The sequence below is a fragment of the Cynara cardunculus genome, assembly GCF_001531365.2.
Source record: "Cynara cardunculus var. scolymus isolate 2C chromosome LG 1, CcrdV1, whole genome shotgun sequence".
NCBI lineage: Eukaryota > Viridiplantae > Streptophyta > Magnoliopsida > Asterales > Asteraceae > Cynara > Cynara cardunculus.
Window position 1 is genome coordinate 10,867,732 of NC_037528.1, and position 14,540 is coordinate 10,882,271.

Sequence of the window (14,540 nt, forward strand, 5' to 3'; positions counted from 1 at the left end):
TGTAGGAATGGTAAAGGGTGTAGAATAACATCCCTATATATATATATATATATATATATATATATATATATATATATATTTCAAGAATGTTTTTATCATTATAAAGAAATTGGAAAGGGTGATTTAAAATGTTTGCTTGCATATGACCATTTCCAAGATGCAAAGTAAACCCTACTTTCATTCTTTAGCTTTGATAAAGAAGTTTTAACACATTTTGGATGTCACCCTTACGAGAGAGACCTATTAACAAAAATCCCTTACTTTTTTTATTATTAGTTTTTGGATTATTATTATTTAATTACTGCTTTTAATTATTTAAAATCATAAATTATTCTGATTTCCATGATTTTATTTAAGATTACACGTCCTTACAAAACTAACGTTTTCTTTTGTGCATTTTCTCAAAAACAAATTGTCAGAAAATATAACAACCATTCTTTTTTGTTGTTGCAATTAGAGTTTAAATTGGCTTCCGTGATTTAATATTTTCCAATCTTCCATAAGTTTTAAGGCTTTTTATTGTATCTCGCAACTAGCCGAGGCACATGACTTCACTTGACAGACAAAACATATACAGACAAACGAGGAAAAATGAAGAACAATGTGTACTTGGGAAACGATTTTCAAAGAAAAACAGTCTCTTATCATGCTTCAAAGAAGACATTTTTGTAGCTAAAAGACTGGTTAAAATTTTGAGACGTTTAGTTGTTTGAGATATGATCGTGTTGGTTGCAAAGGAGTCTGGACAAAGGACTTGAAAGACACAAGGATAAGAACAAAAAGGAGAAAGTTTGATTCTGGTCTTAAATGTTGCAACCAATGCAACTTCATCCACACCACACATCAATTGGATGTCCACATGACGACAATGACTTTCTTAACTCAACAACTATAAAATTTTAACGATAACAAAAACCATAACATAAATTAAACCGATGATAAAATAATTGTAAGTACCATTTAAACATAAATCATTACTCAATTTCACATAAAATTTAGTCATATAAATTAAAAAAAAATCATTTTAAGTGTTGAAATAACATGTTTTAATTACTTTTTATGCATACACATACTTTTCTTATAAAAATCAAACTTTGAGTTGACTGCAATACAATATAACAAAAATATATTATCACGCATTTATATTAATAAATAATTTAAATGAGCAATAAAGAAAAGCCACCGCACACAGTGACTCCAATGCACCTACCTTTAAATTCATTTGTCTAAATGGTTTAAAGAATCAGTACCCATATGCTCCCTTTGCCTAAAACCATTTTTTATTTTTATTTTTCTAAAAAAATATTAAAAATTCCTATAAAAAGTTTATTTACATGTCAAATGATAATAACATTTAATATACTAACAAGATCAATTATAAATTGTAGTTTTTTTTTTCATTTTAATCATTGCACGTGAACGTTTTTACTAAGTTATATGTTCACGAAAGAAGATAAATCGTAGAACGAGACAATGAAGGCTCGTGAAATAGACAGTAAACATGAATTTTTGATAACATGCCACAGTGAATATGTATCCTGGCTTTGTTTTTGTGTTGAATTGGTTGAATCCAACCCGTAACTTGACTCGTGAGAGATCGAGAATCGAAAACTTCAGATCCTATACCTACTGAACATTAATTATATCTCCTAAACTACAAATCATTATTCATGAAATGATTGAGAGAGAGTAACGACTAGCAATGAGTCATGTATTTTCTAAACCAAGGGGTATATTAAATTATTATGTATTTTATGTTTGCTTCCAAACATTTAAAATAATTTATTTGACTTTTGGCTTTAGCCTAACAAATACCTTTTATTTTATTTAAATTGGTTTAAAATTGATATAAAAATAATAATAATATCTATTTCATTACTATTTAATAATTGTTGGATCATTGAAAAAAAAATACTAAAAGGATTATTGATCCATATAATTGCTTAGCTTATTTTGTATCGTTAGAAGCATTGTTTCTTTAACGATCAATAACCATAATAAAAATAATAATATTTTCAATAGTCTTTTTCATATATAAAATAACCAAAAAAACATTATAGTTTACAAAATAATTTTTCATAAGTTAATTGTAAAAATATAAAAAATCATTTAATTAACATTTAGTGTTTGATAATACTCATATTTTAATATAATTTATGTATTTTAATGAATAGAAATAATTTAAACATTGGCATTAATGGTTGTGTCTATGAAAAATAATAAAATCTCGTAGATTTCATTGTAGATGTACGATTAAAGAACGTAAAAAACGTGGTTAGAGATCATAAATTCTAATAATAATAATAATAATAATTTGGGGTTAAATAAATAAAAATAAAAATTTAAAATAAAATAGGTGAATGCATTGATTAAAGTGGGATTTGTGTCCTAAAATCAAGTAAGAAGGGGACTTGTGGAAAGCCACCGACACTCTCAAATGTCTCATGCAAACGTACAACTCTCACTGCCACTTGTACATCTCTTTACCACTTTTAATGCATGATTTACAAGCTCTGAATGCATAAAGTGTTTACGTGGTTATAGCCTTAATGTACACCGACAGGGTAGCATCATCAATTAGTCCAAATGAGTTGTCTCATTGGAAGTTGTACCAAACACACATGATTAAATACCACATTTTAATTTCAACATTAATTATTTTTCATTTCTTTATATATGATTAGACTCAATTCTTTTATGCCCAATTTTAGTTTTATTATTATATATACTAATACTAATACTAATTTTTATTTATAAGTGTCTCTTTTTTCTTTTTTATGGTACTTTAAATATAAATACCTTTTGTGTAACGTTATTTTGTTGGAATCAAGTGTAAAGATTTGGACATTAATTGGTTGTTCATATATTATTTATTTTATATACAAATGTTTATTTAAATATAGATATTTCTTACACTTGATCAAACCCATGATTGCAAAAAAACAAATGCAACTAGGTGTACCATAACATGCTCCTTTATTAGCATAAAACCCAACTATACATTAAAAACTATGTTTATTGTAATTTTATATTTTTTTCAATGCAATTTTTTTATTTTATAATTATCTTATTTTAATCGAAATAGAATTATAGATCAACAATAAGAATATACAGTATGAGCATTTTTATCTGTTAAATTGTGAGATTTTCTGAAATCTTAATAGAAAGTATCTGTAAAGTAATTATGTAGATTCTCTACGATTAAAAAGGAATGTTTCATCGGTGATCTATGTTTAAGCTTGCAAACAATGATCTTTTTCTTCGTTCTATTCATTAATGACTATAAATCTTGTGACAAATATGTTTTTACATATATTACATATATATATGTGGTATTTGAATATAAGAGGTTGTTTACCAAACGTTTAACCGGACAAATGTTTACCAAGACACGTTACCTTACCGGATGAATATGATAAGGACCAAAGAATCTTACCCGGTAAAAATGAAGCAAAGACCAAGTCTTACCCGGTAAGTGAGTGTGACGACTCTTACCACAGCTAGCGCTTACCGGGTAAATTGTTATATACAATGTCGTTTTAATAGATTAAAATTTTACCAGATAAGTAAATGATAATATTAAATTTTACCGGTAATCATTTACTGAATAAGTGTTTAGTAAATGACCCCTTATTCAATTAAGTCCAACTCTCATATACATGGATTTAACAAAACTGTGGATCGATAACATCCAATAAAATCCAACACAAAGTATCTTGTTTTATAAACCGGATCTTATTGAGTTTGTAGTTTTAATCTAGATTTTGAGTGATGAAAGAAAAAAAGGATGCTTTATGAAGAAGGGTCTTATAACATGAGAGTAGGGTCACGTGACACACATTTTTTTGGCACGTTGATATGTGGGAATAACAGCTGACTTGCACATGCCACTCTGCTATTTCATTATTATTATTATTTAATTTTATTTATTCTGTTTCGTATTTATGAATCCCCCATACCATACCTATACCTACCTATATATCTTAACCAAATATTAATTACCAAAATTCCAACAAAATCAATATTTACATTTAACTCATATCACCTTACCAAATCAACGTAATATTGACTTAAAACCTTATCTGATAAAAATAAATCGAAAACCAAAAGTTATATCCAGTAACTGTGAGTAATGACTCTTATCTAATTATTATTTACCAGGTAAATTATTGTATACGATGTCGTTTCATCATAGACTAAAATTTTACCTGATAAATGATATTAAAATCTTACTAGTAAATGGCTTATTAATTAATCACATACAGTATAATTAAATCATTATAAAAAGCAATAATTATATTATTAACCCAAGTAATTTAATGGTAGTTGATCAAAAGGTTATGGATTCTCTTAACAATGATTAGGTTTACGTACAACTTTAATTTTTTTTTTAATTATTATTATTAAAAACAGTATGGCTTTCCTTGTAAAAAGTAAAAATGCTGTCAATAAATTAAATAGTTGTGAATTTTTTTTTTAATATACAAAATAAGTTAATAATCCATATAACAAAATGGCAGCTTAATCCATATATTCTTTTTGTTTCTTATATTTCAAGTGTGCTTACTTTATTTAGTATAACAAATAGGTGACGTAGAAAATACCAATTAAATAAGTATTTATGAATAAGAATGATGGAAAAAGTATAACCACCATTTGTTTAGACATCAATTATCGAATATAGACTTTTACGTCTTTTTATATTAATTTTAATTTACAAAAATATAAAATTAAGCATTTTACAAGTTTACATTATAAGATGTATCGATCATAAGACGATAGTCATATCAAACATCGTTGTTTATTTAAGATTTTAAAAAGAATATATTATATGTAAATATAATGTGGATGAAGGGTAAAATGGTAATAAAGTAATAAGATGGTAAAAGAAAAGTCAAATATAGAAGTTGAATAAGTAATGGTATTGTTTGGTGTCGGTTGTTGTATTTTGGAAAAATCTTTTTATGCCCGTTTAATTTGTCCTATGTGTTTTGTACTTGGTCTTGATTTGATGGCTTAACAAACTCTTCACCCACCCCCTCATCTTTATCAATAATGCAATTTCAACCCCTCCCCCTTTCTCGACCGCTCCTTCACTCGTCTTACTTACAAGTTACAATGTAAAATCTCTTTATTTCCCTTCTTGTAGGCACGACTTTGATATGAACCGTCTAAGGATTTTTCTAAAACTGAAACAACCAACTTTTTTGTGTCAATAGGATATGTAGAGTGTAATAATTAGTAAGGTGTTGTAACACCCTAAAAGTTGGATTAAGTTGTAGTGCATTTGTTGAGATGGATGTGAAAGTTTTAAAGTAGTAAAAGATGAAGTATAGGGGCTAGTTGGTAATTACCTGATGTTCCAAGGGTATATCACCATGGTTGTAGTAAAACATGTTCAAACTTAAAATGTGTGTTCATGGAAACGGAGAAGGGTGACAACGGTTGTTTGTGAAGGTGACCATCAAGTGCTCAATCACAAGGCAACTGAAGAAAAAACATACGAATCGTTTTATCTGGAATTGCAGACAAAAGCCAAGAGAAAAAGGTTGTGTTTTGAAGCAAAACAGTTAGAGGAGAGTTCAAAAGCAAATCAATGAAATTAAGGTATGTTTTAAATGCAAAGGTTGTTTTTTAACATATGATGTTATAATGTTGTTTAACATTGAACTAAGATTGGGAATGAAGCCATAAAGATGTCTATTTGATGATAAATGGAAGTTTTAGTGATGCAAGTATGATCAGTCGCTTTAATCCCAAATTGATACGTATAATTAATGTTATAAGGTACCAATATGTAGTAATGAATGATCAATCAAATGTCTATAGAATTAGTAAACAATGACTTATAAATAAGTTACCAAATACATTTTTATCATTTTGTTCAAAATATGTAGTTTGTGTTACGAACATGGCCTCTAAATGACATTGAGGTTGCATAAAGGAAGCTCGCAAAGATTAAACAGGGTGCACGATAGGACTTTCCAGGAACACTGAGGCAAACTCAAGCTTGCATAATTCATGTTGACCAGTTGGAGCGAGCTAATTTGTGCTAGCAACCTAAGCTCACATTATGTAAGCGACTTCCAAGTCGCTCATGAAGTCTTATCGGTATAGACGGTTAACTCAGCTGAGTATTTGTATTCATAATCAATGTAAGTGATTAGACATGTTCATGGCTTGTGTACGTAGCTTCCATGCAAAATAAATTTACCAACATGGCCTAGGGTCGAGTTTCATATAGGTTACATATGATAGTATATGATATAAATATTTCTAGCAATGATCATCGTTTACAATTTTATTCAATATCTTCAACTACGTGTTCATGTCTAACTTTTTAGAAATGTTACAGTATTTCCAACTGTGCTTCAATATGTTCATATATCTTGCTTGCATGTTGTATGTTTCTAAATCTTTCAAGCATGCATAGTGTTTTACAATACAATTTTTTCATGGGCATGTTGTGGGGTCGTATGTTGAAAATTGGTACTTTTAGGCGGAAAACAAAAAGATGCATAAATACAGTACAACCTCACTTAGCGTAAAACTAATAGTAATATGCATCAGGGAAATTGTTAAGTAGGAATCATTGTAGGAAAAGAGCACATGTAATATCTTTTGTCTGAGTTCATTTACATTATATTGCTAAGTTGAATTTACGTCAAATAAGACATGTGTTAGTCTTAGATGTTTAAGAACTTAGGGGCCGTTTACTAAACGCTTACTTGGATAAGAGCTTACCAAATCACATTACCTTACTAGATGAATATGGTAAGGACCAAGAATCTTACTCGGTAAGAGGGAGGCAAGGACATGAGGTAAGAGCAAGACAAGGACAAAAGTCTTGCCCGGTAAGTGAGGGTGATGACTCTTACCACGGTAAGCGCTTACCAGAAAAATTGTTGCATACAATTTCGTTTTTGTGAACCAAAATCTTACCCGGTAAGTAAATGATAGTGTTGAATTTTACCGGTAAGCGTTTACCGGTTAAGTGTTTGGTAAACGATCCTTATGAATGATTATAGATTTTTATATTGTTGGTTACTATTTATGTTCTATTGTTAGAATATCACTACTTTAGGAAAATATGATGTGATAATTAGAAAAAAAGAATGATAAGGTTACTCAAAGAACATAAAGAGATGAAAAGTTGTTGTAATGTGCAAATCCATTTCCTTAATACAATTCGTCATTTTTTTTTGAACTTTGAACTCCATATGACTTTATCAGTTCTCATACGAGAAGAAAGATTTGCAGACAGCTTGAAAGAAGGAAGACGGATCTAGTGATTTCCCTAATTTTGTGAGAAACAAAAACTAGTCTGTTAAAGCTGGGGTAGCGAATCAATCAACGTAATGGGTCCCTGTGGTTCATGAGTGAAGGCATTGAATGAATCAAGATCTTGTGAATTGATTGTCTTTCTTGAATCAAATCATGACCCGTGCCGAGTAAACAAATGCATTTCCATAAGCAAGTTTGTTTCTTCGTCTACCTAACGGACAATCGACCCATTTTCATTTCTTTATTAGAAAAATCAACAATCAAATTTCGCTCGTGATTTTTTTTTTATGTTCGAGCAATCAAATGAATAAACAAATTCAATAAATCAAAACAAATGTAACGGACGACCCATTTTCCATTTTTACATGGTTAAACATGATTGCAATTTCACTAAAATACAAAAACGATCACAATCGATTGTTTTCAATAATTTTATGAGATGGTAATCTTTCATATTTTGAATAATCCTTCCTACTTTAATTTAAAATGCATCTATATTTTCCTTTTGGGTCCTTAAAATATAAATTCTTTTTCAATTCAGCCACACCCATTTCCCCACCTTGAGATTGACCATATACATACAGCCACCATTACCAACCATTGCTTTTGGTTACCTTCTCCCACACTTCCTATTGCTTTTGCTTTATCAATCTTTAATTTCTAGTTTTACATGTCACAACTTTCAATCTTTAAAGAACATAGTTCTTTCTTAAAAGTAAAACGACATTTGATTTAATACCATTTTTAGGACAATCGTTAGCTGATTGCGACATCGATAGCGATAGTTGATAATTGAGAGTTTGGTGCAATGAAGCTGTCGGTGCTACATCTTCCTCAAATCCAATTACAAAGTGAATCTTAATTGCACTAGACCCCATCACTTTTAATGCTAAGATCATCGACCGACGCATAAATAAACAAAAAGAAAGCATGTCTACTATCAATAACATTAGCTTTACTCGTGTTAAACAAGAAAATGCGTCTAACGGTTAATATCATTGTATCGTTTTCTTTGTTTTGTACCCTATGTGTCGGACATATAGAGGTCCACTTTGAATATAGTGCTTTAAGAAATAAAAGAAGTAACCCCAAAACATTGTTTCATATGATGGTATTTTCAGAAAAGCCATAACCATCTTCAAGAATACCACCACTTCTATCTAATCGTTTCTCGACTTGACAAAGCCTGGGGGACAATCTTGAAATAATAAGAGGCGATGGTTGAAATTTCTAATTCCAAAATAATTATTTTATGTAATTTTAACCTGTGTAATATAGCTTTGGGTTGAAAAAGACCACGATAAAGCTTTTTCAGGCCGGAGTTTTTTGGGCTTTTTCAGACAAGTTAGTAGGCCCCAAGCCTACCCCAAAATCTCGGCCTGAACGGCTTTGAGGTTGGCCCGGACCGGAATTCGGGCCCACAAGCCGGGGCTTTTAAGGTCGGGCTCGTAAGATAATAATTTTATGTTTAACAAAAGGAAGAGAATAGTAACATAAGGGTAAAACATAAAAGGCAAAAACCGATATAGCAAGTTGTGATCCTTATTGAAATGATGTGGTTGAAAGGTGCAGGGCATTGTATGGTAGGTCCACCCCTGCCTGCAATCATACTGAACGACGAGTAATAAAAGTAAAAACCACCACATATGAATGAAAGGGCAGGACCATTATTTTTAATGCGCAGAAAATTGCAATTTCGAAACAAAATTAATAATAATATTTCAAAAGTTGATTTTTATTTTTTTAAAAGATGAAGGAAAGTAGAATCACTGGGGGACAAAGATGATTTAAGGGCAAGGCAAATCGAGCAAGTGAGAAGTAGGAATATGTCATTCCTGATCGTCTAGATGTCCAAACATATCGTTCCAATTAGATGCCGCTTCTTCGGGTGTCCTAAAACACCAGATGTGGGACTTGTCTTTCTCCCGGCTTTCAAGAATTTCCTGCACTTGAATCTACTTGTTACAACTTCTGCTTTCTCAAACCTTAACATGATGAATCATATATGTGTGTATATATATATATTACCTCGACTTCGTGAGACCTCTTTGTTTTGAGTTTTAAACAATCAACAAGAGCATTCCACTTCCCAGAACAATTATCAAGGGATCCAAGTCGATAGTATTGTTGCATTTGATGTACTGGAGCTGCCATCATCAAATTTCTATTACATGTTAAATATACACATCTATATCTATACATATTCTTTTCGCTATATGAGAGATTTACAAATCAATAAATTTGAATCGCAGTGTGTGTACAAATACACATGCACCTAAAACAGGAGACAAGTTGAGTGAAGACTTACAATAGCAGAACCAGAGAGCATCGAAGGAGGTAGTGCATGATAGTTTCCGTCTAGGTAAAACTACTACTTCTTCATTCTCTACGCTCATCCTTCTCTTATCTCTCTCTGTGTCTTTGCTCGCCAAAGGTGTTTTGGGGTTTCAGCTAACAAAGATGGTTCAAATCCAAGAACCAAACTAACAAAATACCCAAAATTTAGGATAGATGGTCAGAACCCTACAAAACAACAGCAAAAGTATATTCAATCACTGGGATCTGAATAGATTACATGTATTATCTATACCTACATGACCATGTCCCAGGAAATATACAAAGAAATACGAGCATCAATTAAGCTATACTTGGGATTTCGTTGTCGTTGTTCCTGCTTTTTGTGGGATATTTCCTTTTTAGGGTCAGATGTCTTGCAAATCAGTAATAGTGTCATCTGTTCACATGTGATCAGGTGGGGTTTGAAATTCATATGTGGAAGCTAAACAGATCTTTGTCACTCTTATTCAAACAGATTTCCAATCACCTATCTCACAAAACAACCATTGTAGTTGTAAAAATGCAAAAACAAAAAACCACCTATGCAATTTCTTCTGTAAAAGAAAGCAAACCAAACCAAACAAACCAATGACTCCCACACTGAAGGATATGCTGAACACAAATTCTGATCAAAGAATTGACAAATATGCTGAACACAATTTCTGAATGATAATATCAATTTAACAACTTGATTTAACAAAATGATATTTGAATACAGTTAAAATACTTGAACACTTCCATTCATACCTATTCCCAATCATGTCTTCACATTTTGACCCCAAACTATCCACAAGTCGGGTGCCCGCTGCTACTTTAAATGTGAAAGGAGTGAAGTTAGCCCTAATTGTGTGTGAGCAATCAATCGTGACAAGTCGACCGATCCAATCTGTCGGCGGCGGGTTAATTCCGAGCGAGAGGTCAAACCAATCTTAATTATATATATTTTTATATATAATAATTAAGAATAATTAAAATTTAGCATATTTTTCTTTCAGATTTCATTTTCCTAAACACAAATCCACACCTCTTAATCAACAAGTGAAGCAAAAACAAAAAAAATAGCAGCAGTAACAATTCTCATTGCAAAGAACATTATCTCCTGATCAACAAGTATATGATACTCTAAGGAAAACATGAGAAAGTTGTAAAGTAAATACACAGTAACAAGATTCAAGCAAAGAACATACTTCTCCAAGTTGACTCCTCTCTCTCTTTCTCTTTCTCTCCAGGAAAGGCAACACACACATGGGTGTTTCAAAAGACTGAGGATTCTATTTGAGCCAAGTACAACAACAACAGCACAGCAAACAGACAAAGGGTACTTAGGGGTTCCAACTCACTTTCAATTCCTCCTGCCACAATGTGAAATGGAACTGATTGGTTGAATTTGGTTCGATCGAGCTTCATGGTTTGGTTTGGTTCAGTTCCAATTCACTTTTAATCCTCCAGCAAAACGACCATCTAATAGGTGCAAATAAAACCTAAGTGCTCACTGGAACAACACTCATTGTGTTCCTAGAAGTGTAAAAATCGCTATAGATAAAACCTATGTGTTCATACTTCATAGGAACAACAAATGGATCGAAACGAGGACACTCCCAAACTCCAGCATTGCCAAAACCTTAAATATCTACAAGAGATAAATGTTCTGATAGAGATCATGCTCTCAAATCTGCAAAAACTCCTACTTCCAGAACAATACATGGATACACCAAAACATTATGCTTCGCCCTCTTCGTTATAATGCTAAACACCTTTGACTTTGATCAAACAATTCATATCAATCAAGGAACAGCATCGAAACTTTAAAATCGAAATTAAGGGTACAGCAAAAAATCAATGACTAGTTTACCTTTTGATTTGATTCAGATATGTAGGCGATGATTAATTGATTATTTCATCAAATACAGCCACCAATAAGTTGAAAGCAAACAACAATATATAGCTGAACTAAGCCCAATAAGGCAATAACCCAAAGCCAAACAGCCTAAGAGTTACATTGTTCCTTCAGTCACAAAAGTTGAGTTTTACTCCCTAAGAGTCATACTTATCTAATAATGCGTACATACGGTGGTAGTGCACTAGTACTCTCTGATTAGGGGCTGTTTGTCAAATGTTGAATGATCTGGTGCTCTATATGATTTAGTACAAAGTGAAACATAACTATTTGGTAAGTGCTCTGAACAGAAAGTCTAACAAAAAATTACCATTTTAACCCACAGTGCGGTTTAATGTTAAATGAAAAAACGAATGTTTGGTAAATGTTCTAAGTTGTAGATTAACTTGCATATATATAACTTTGTAAACAAAAATTACAAAAAAAAAAATAAGTTACTATTGCCACATTGCAATATAAATCAAAACACAACATGAATCGTTCAAGTTCTAGTTTTATAATTTTTTTTTTGTTGATCGGCATGGAGAGGGACAAAATCACCAAGACAGTTAAGAAACATGTTGACAAATGACAACCACGGCTTCCGATCAATGTTGTTGCATCTTCAAACTCACTTGGAGTGATTTGTTCAGAATTCAATAAACTCAGCCTTGGCTTAAAATAGTTGATTCCAATGACAAAATTCCAACATTACAAGGGGAACCTAACCCATCATGTTAAATGAAACGTCCTGTTAAACGAATCCTCGTGTTTCATCATTTCTATAAAAAGGGTGACTACTATCACGTAGCATGCAAGAAATTCGATGGTGTCTGCGAAAAATTTGTAATAGCAAGTTAAGTGCATCAGTGATCTGCAGATAGATCTATTTCAGTTACAAACAATCTATTGTCATCGTCTTCACCAATTAAGCAGTATAACTTCCAAGATCTCATAGCAATTTTATATAAACAATAAATTTGTAACAGCCACAACGTATATAATACAAAGTCCTTCAGAAACCATAAAGGCTGAGCACAATGGGGGTAATTACAAACGAGTTTGAAGATGCAACAGCAGCAACAAAAAAGAAATCTCACTGAAAACTTTTATCAAACACTTGGTGGTCATGAAAAAAAAATGAACACAATAAGGGTAGTAACAAACAAATATAAGATCAAAGTGGGGTAATCAAAAATCAAGACGGAGACATGTTGAAAAGAAAGATGCAGACTTCAAAAACCCCCAAAAGAAATGACACCCGAACACAAATTATTGTTCCAAATACCACGTAAATCACATCATTCATAGTTTCAAACCTAGAATTAGATAAGTGTTTCACATACGTACAAGATTGATATGAGATACGAGAGCCAACAATAACGAGGAGAAGATAGACGTACCTGAAGAGAACCGTTGTGAGAGATCGTATCCAGAATAGAGAGAAGAAGGGCTATGGGGAAAAACTGACGCTTCTGAATGATATGTAATCACTCAGAGTGATATGTAATCACTCAGAGCTTGTTAAATATATTATCCTCACAATGCGGTGGGTTCCGTAAATTTTTACGATTTTTAAGTTTTACTTGTTTTTAATCTTGATATATTAACGTAATTTAAATAAATAAGAGTTATGGTTTCAATTACAGTCTATCAATGAAAAAAATTATATAACAATTTAAAATCTAATATATTTAAAACTCCACAAATGTGTTCAATTTACACCGAGAGCAAAGAATCAAGAGATCGAGACCGAGAGTTTTAGAGTAATTGAATGGGAGATGAATGAGAAAACTTTTAAGAATTCTTGTGAATATCAGTTTGAATCTCACATTAGGGGATGAGGAGAAGACATAAAGGTATGAGAGGTATGAGAGGATGAAGGCATGAGTGAAAGGTGTCGAAAGTATTTTGGGAACATTAAAAGAAAATGTAATAATATGCATTGGTAACTTGTACTATATGTTATTTTAATTGTAGATTAAGAGATTTTAAGACTGAATACATAAAGTAATAATACTTAATGCATTATGAGTTATTTTTTAAGACTTTTAAGACTTTGTGCATAAATGTATAGTACTTTGTACATTAAAAACTGTTTTTTAAGATTTTTGATAAATCTGATTTATAATGTAGTATAGATAAACGAAACCACATAAACATTTTGTAAAGTGCGTTTTTAGGGGTGAGCACGGGTCAGATTGGACAATAAAAGGTCAAAACCGATGGGTACCGGGTTATAATATTATACCCCGTAATATGCAATTCGGGTTCGGGGCAGTTCGGGTTTGGTCGGGTTCGGACGGGTTCGGTTTTTTGATAACAATAGAAGGACCTGCTTCTGTTTGATGCTTACATAGTTACACTAATGCTTCTGCTTGCTGCTTACACTATTAGAACCAGTACCTGCTTCTGCTTGCTGCTTACAGGCAAGCCTTAAACTAATGTTTAAAGCCTTCTCATGGGCATTTTACAATTTACACACCAATGCTTAAAGCCTTCTCATGGGCATTTTACACACTAATGCTCACCTTAGTTGTCACATTCTGGTTGGTCGGCGCCTTGACAGTTGCTGCTTACAGCCCCTACTGCCCTTATAGCCTTACTACGTACCTATTTGCTTGCTGCTTACAGCCTTATTTACAATGTGCCTCAATGACTTAATCAAATGTCAATGGCTTTGTTGCTGCTTGCTGTGCCTCAATGGCTTTGTTGCTGCTGTGCAGCTTGTGCTGCACTAACACTAAGGGCCCTCCTTTACAAGAAAGGGACTAACACTAACACTTGAGATGAGACTTGAGAGGCAGAGAGTTGAGACTTGAGAGAGGCGAGACTCGAGAGAGGCAGAGAGTCGACTGTCGAGAGAGGCAGAGTCGCAGTGAGTGGGGGTGCGGTCGGAGTCGGTCGGACGAGTCACGAGTGAATGATTTGAATCCCTAGAAAAATAAGTCTTTTTTGTGTTCTTCAGGTTTTGGGCGGGTTCGGGTTTGGGATCATGTGATCCTACCTGATCCATGTTACCCGATATTATTTTCGAACCTCA

At 32.3% G+C, this 14,540-nt stretch overlaps 1 protein-coding gene and 1 long non-coding RNA gene across 5 annotated transcripts; one reads left to right on the forward strand and one right to left on the reverse strand.

Annotated features, from left to right (window-relative positions):
* Window positions 1-5,439: 5,439 nt before the first annotated feature.
* Window positions 5,440-6,301, forward strand: LOC112500868. Its single transcript, XR_003067386.1, has 2 exons — window positions 5,440-5,607; window positions 5,898-6,301. It is a non-coding gene; the product is annotated as an uncharacterized LOC112500868 (long non-coding RNA).
* Window positions 6,302-8,933: 2,632 nt separating this feature from the next.
* On the reverse strand, window positions 8,934-13,001 carry LOC112518022. Of its 4 annotated transcripts, none has more exons than XM_025125532.1 (4): window positions 12,901-13,001; window positions 9,593-9,807; window positions 9,313-9,431; window positions 8,934-9,227 (listed from the first exon to the last, which is right to left on the reverse strand). In XM_025125532.1, exons 2-4 carry the CDS (start codon window positions 9,678-9,680, stop codon window positions 9,114-9,116), a joined length of 321 nt encoding a protein of 106 aa, XP_024981300.1. In that variant the 5' UTR covers window positions 9,681-9,807; window positions 12,901-13,001; the 3' UTR covers window positions 8,934-9,113. The 4 variants fall into 4 exon arrangements, with proteins under 4 accessions (XP_024981300.1, XP_024981327.1, XP_024981318.1 ...); XM_025125559.1 differs by having other exon boundaries at window positions 9,313-9,448; window positions 12,901-12,998; XM_025125550.1 differs by having other exon boundaries at window positions 9,593-9,767; window positions 12,901-12,990.
* Between the last annotated feature and the right edge of the window lie 1,539 nt (window positions 13,002-14,540).

What these genes read in the sequence shown, in the direction of transcription:
- LOC112518022 (XM_025125532.1), bottom strand. Translation starts at nt 9,680, where the DNA reads ATGAGCGTAGAGAATGAAGAAGTAGTAGTTTTACCTAGACGGAAACTA. An exon ending in TGCTCTCTGGTTCTGCTATT is followed by an intron (nt 9,432 to 9,592) that starts GTAAGTCTTCAC and finishes TGATGATGGCAG; the next exon opens with CTCCAGTACATCAAATGCAA. An exon ending in AGAGGTCTCACGAAGTCGAG is followed by an intron (nt 9,228 to 9,312) that starts GTAATATATATA and finishes ATTCAAGTGCAG; the next exon opens with GAAATTCTTGAAAGCCGGGA.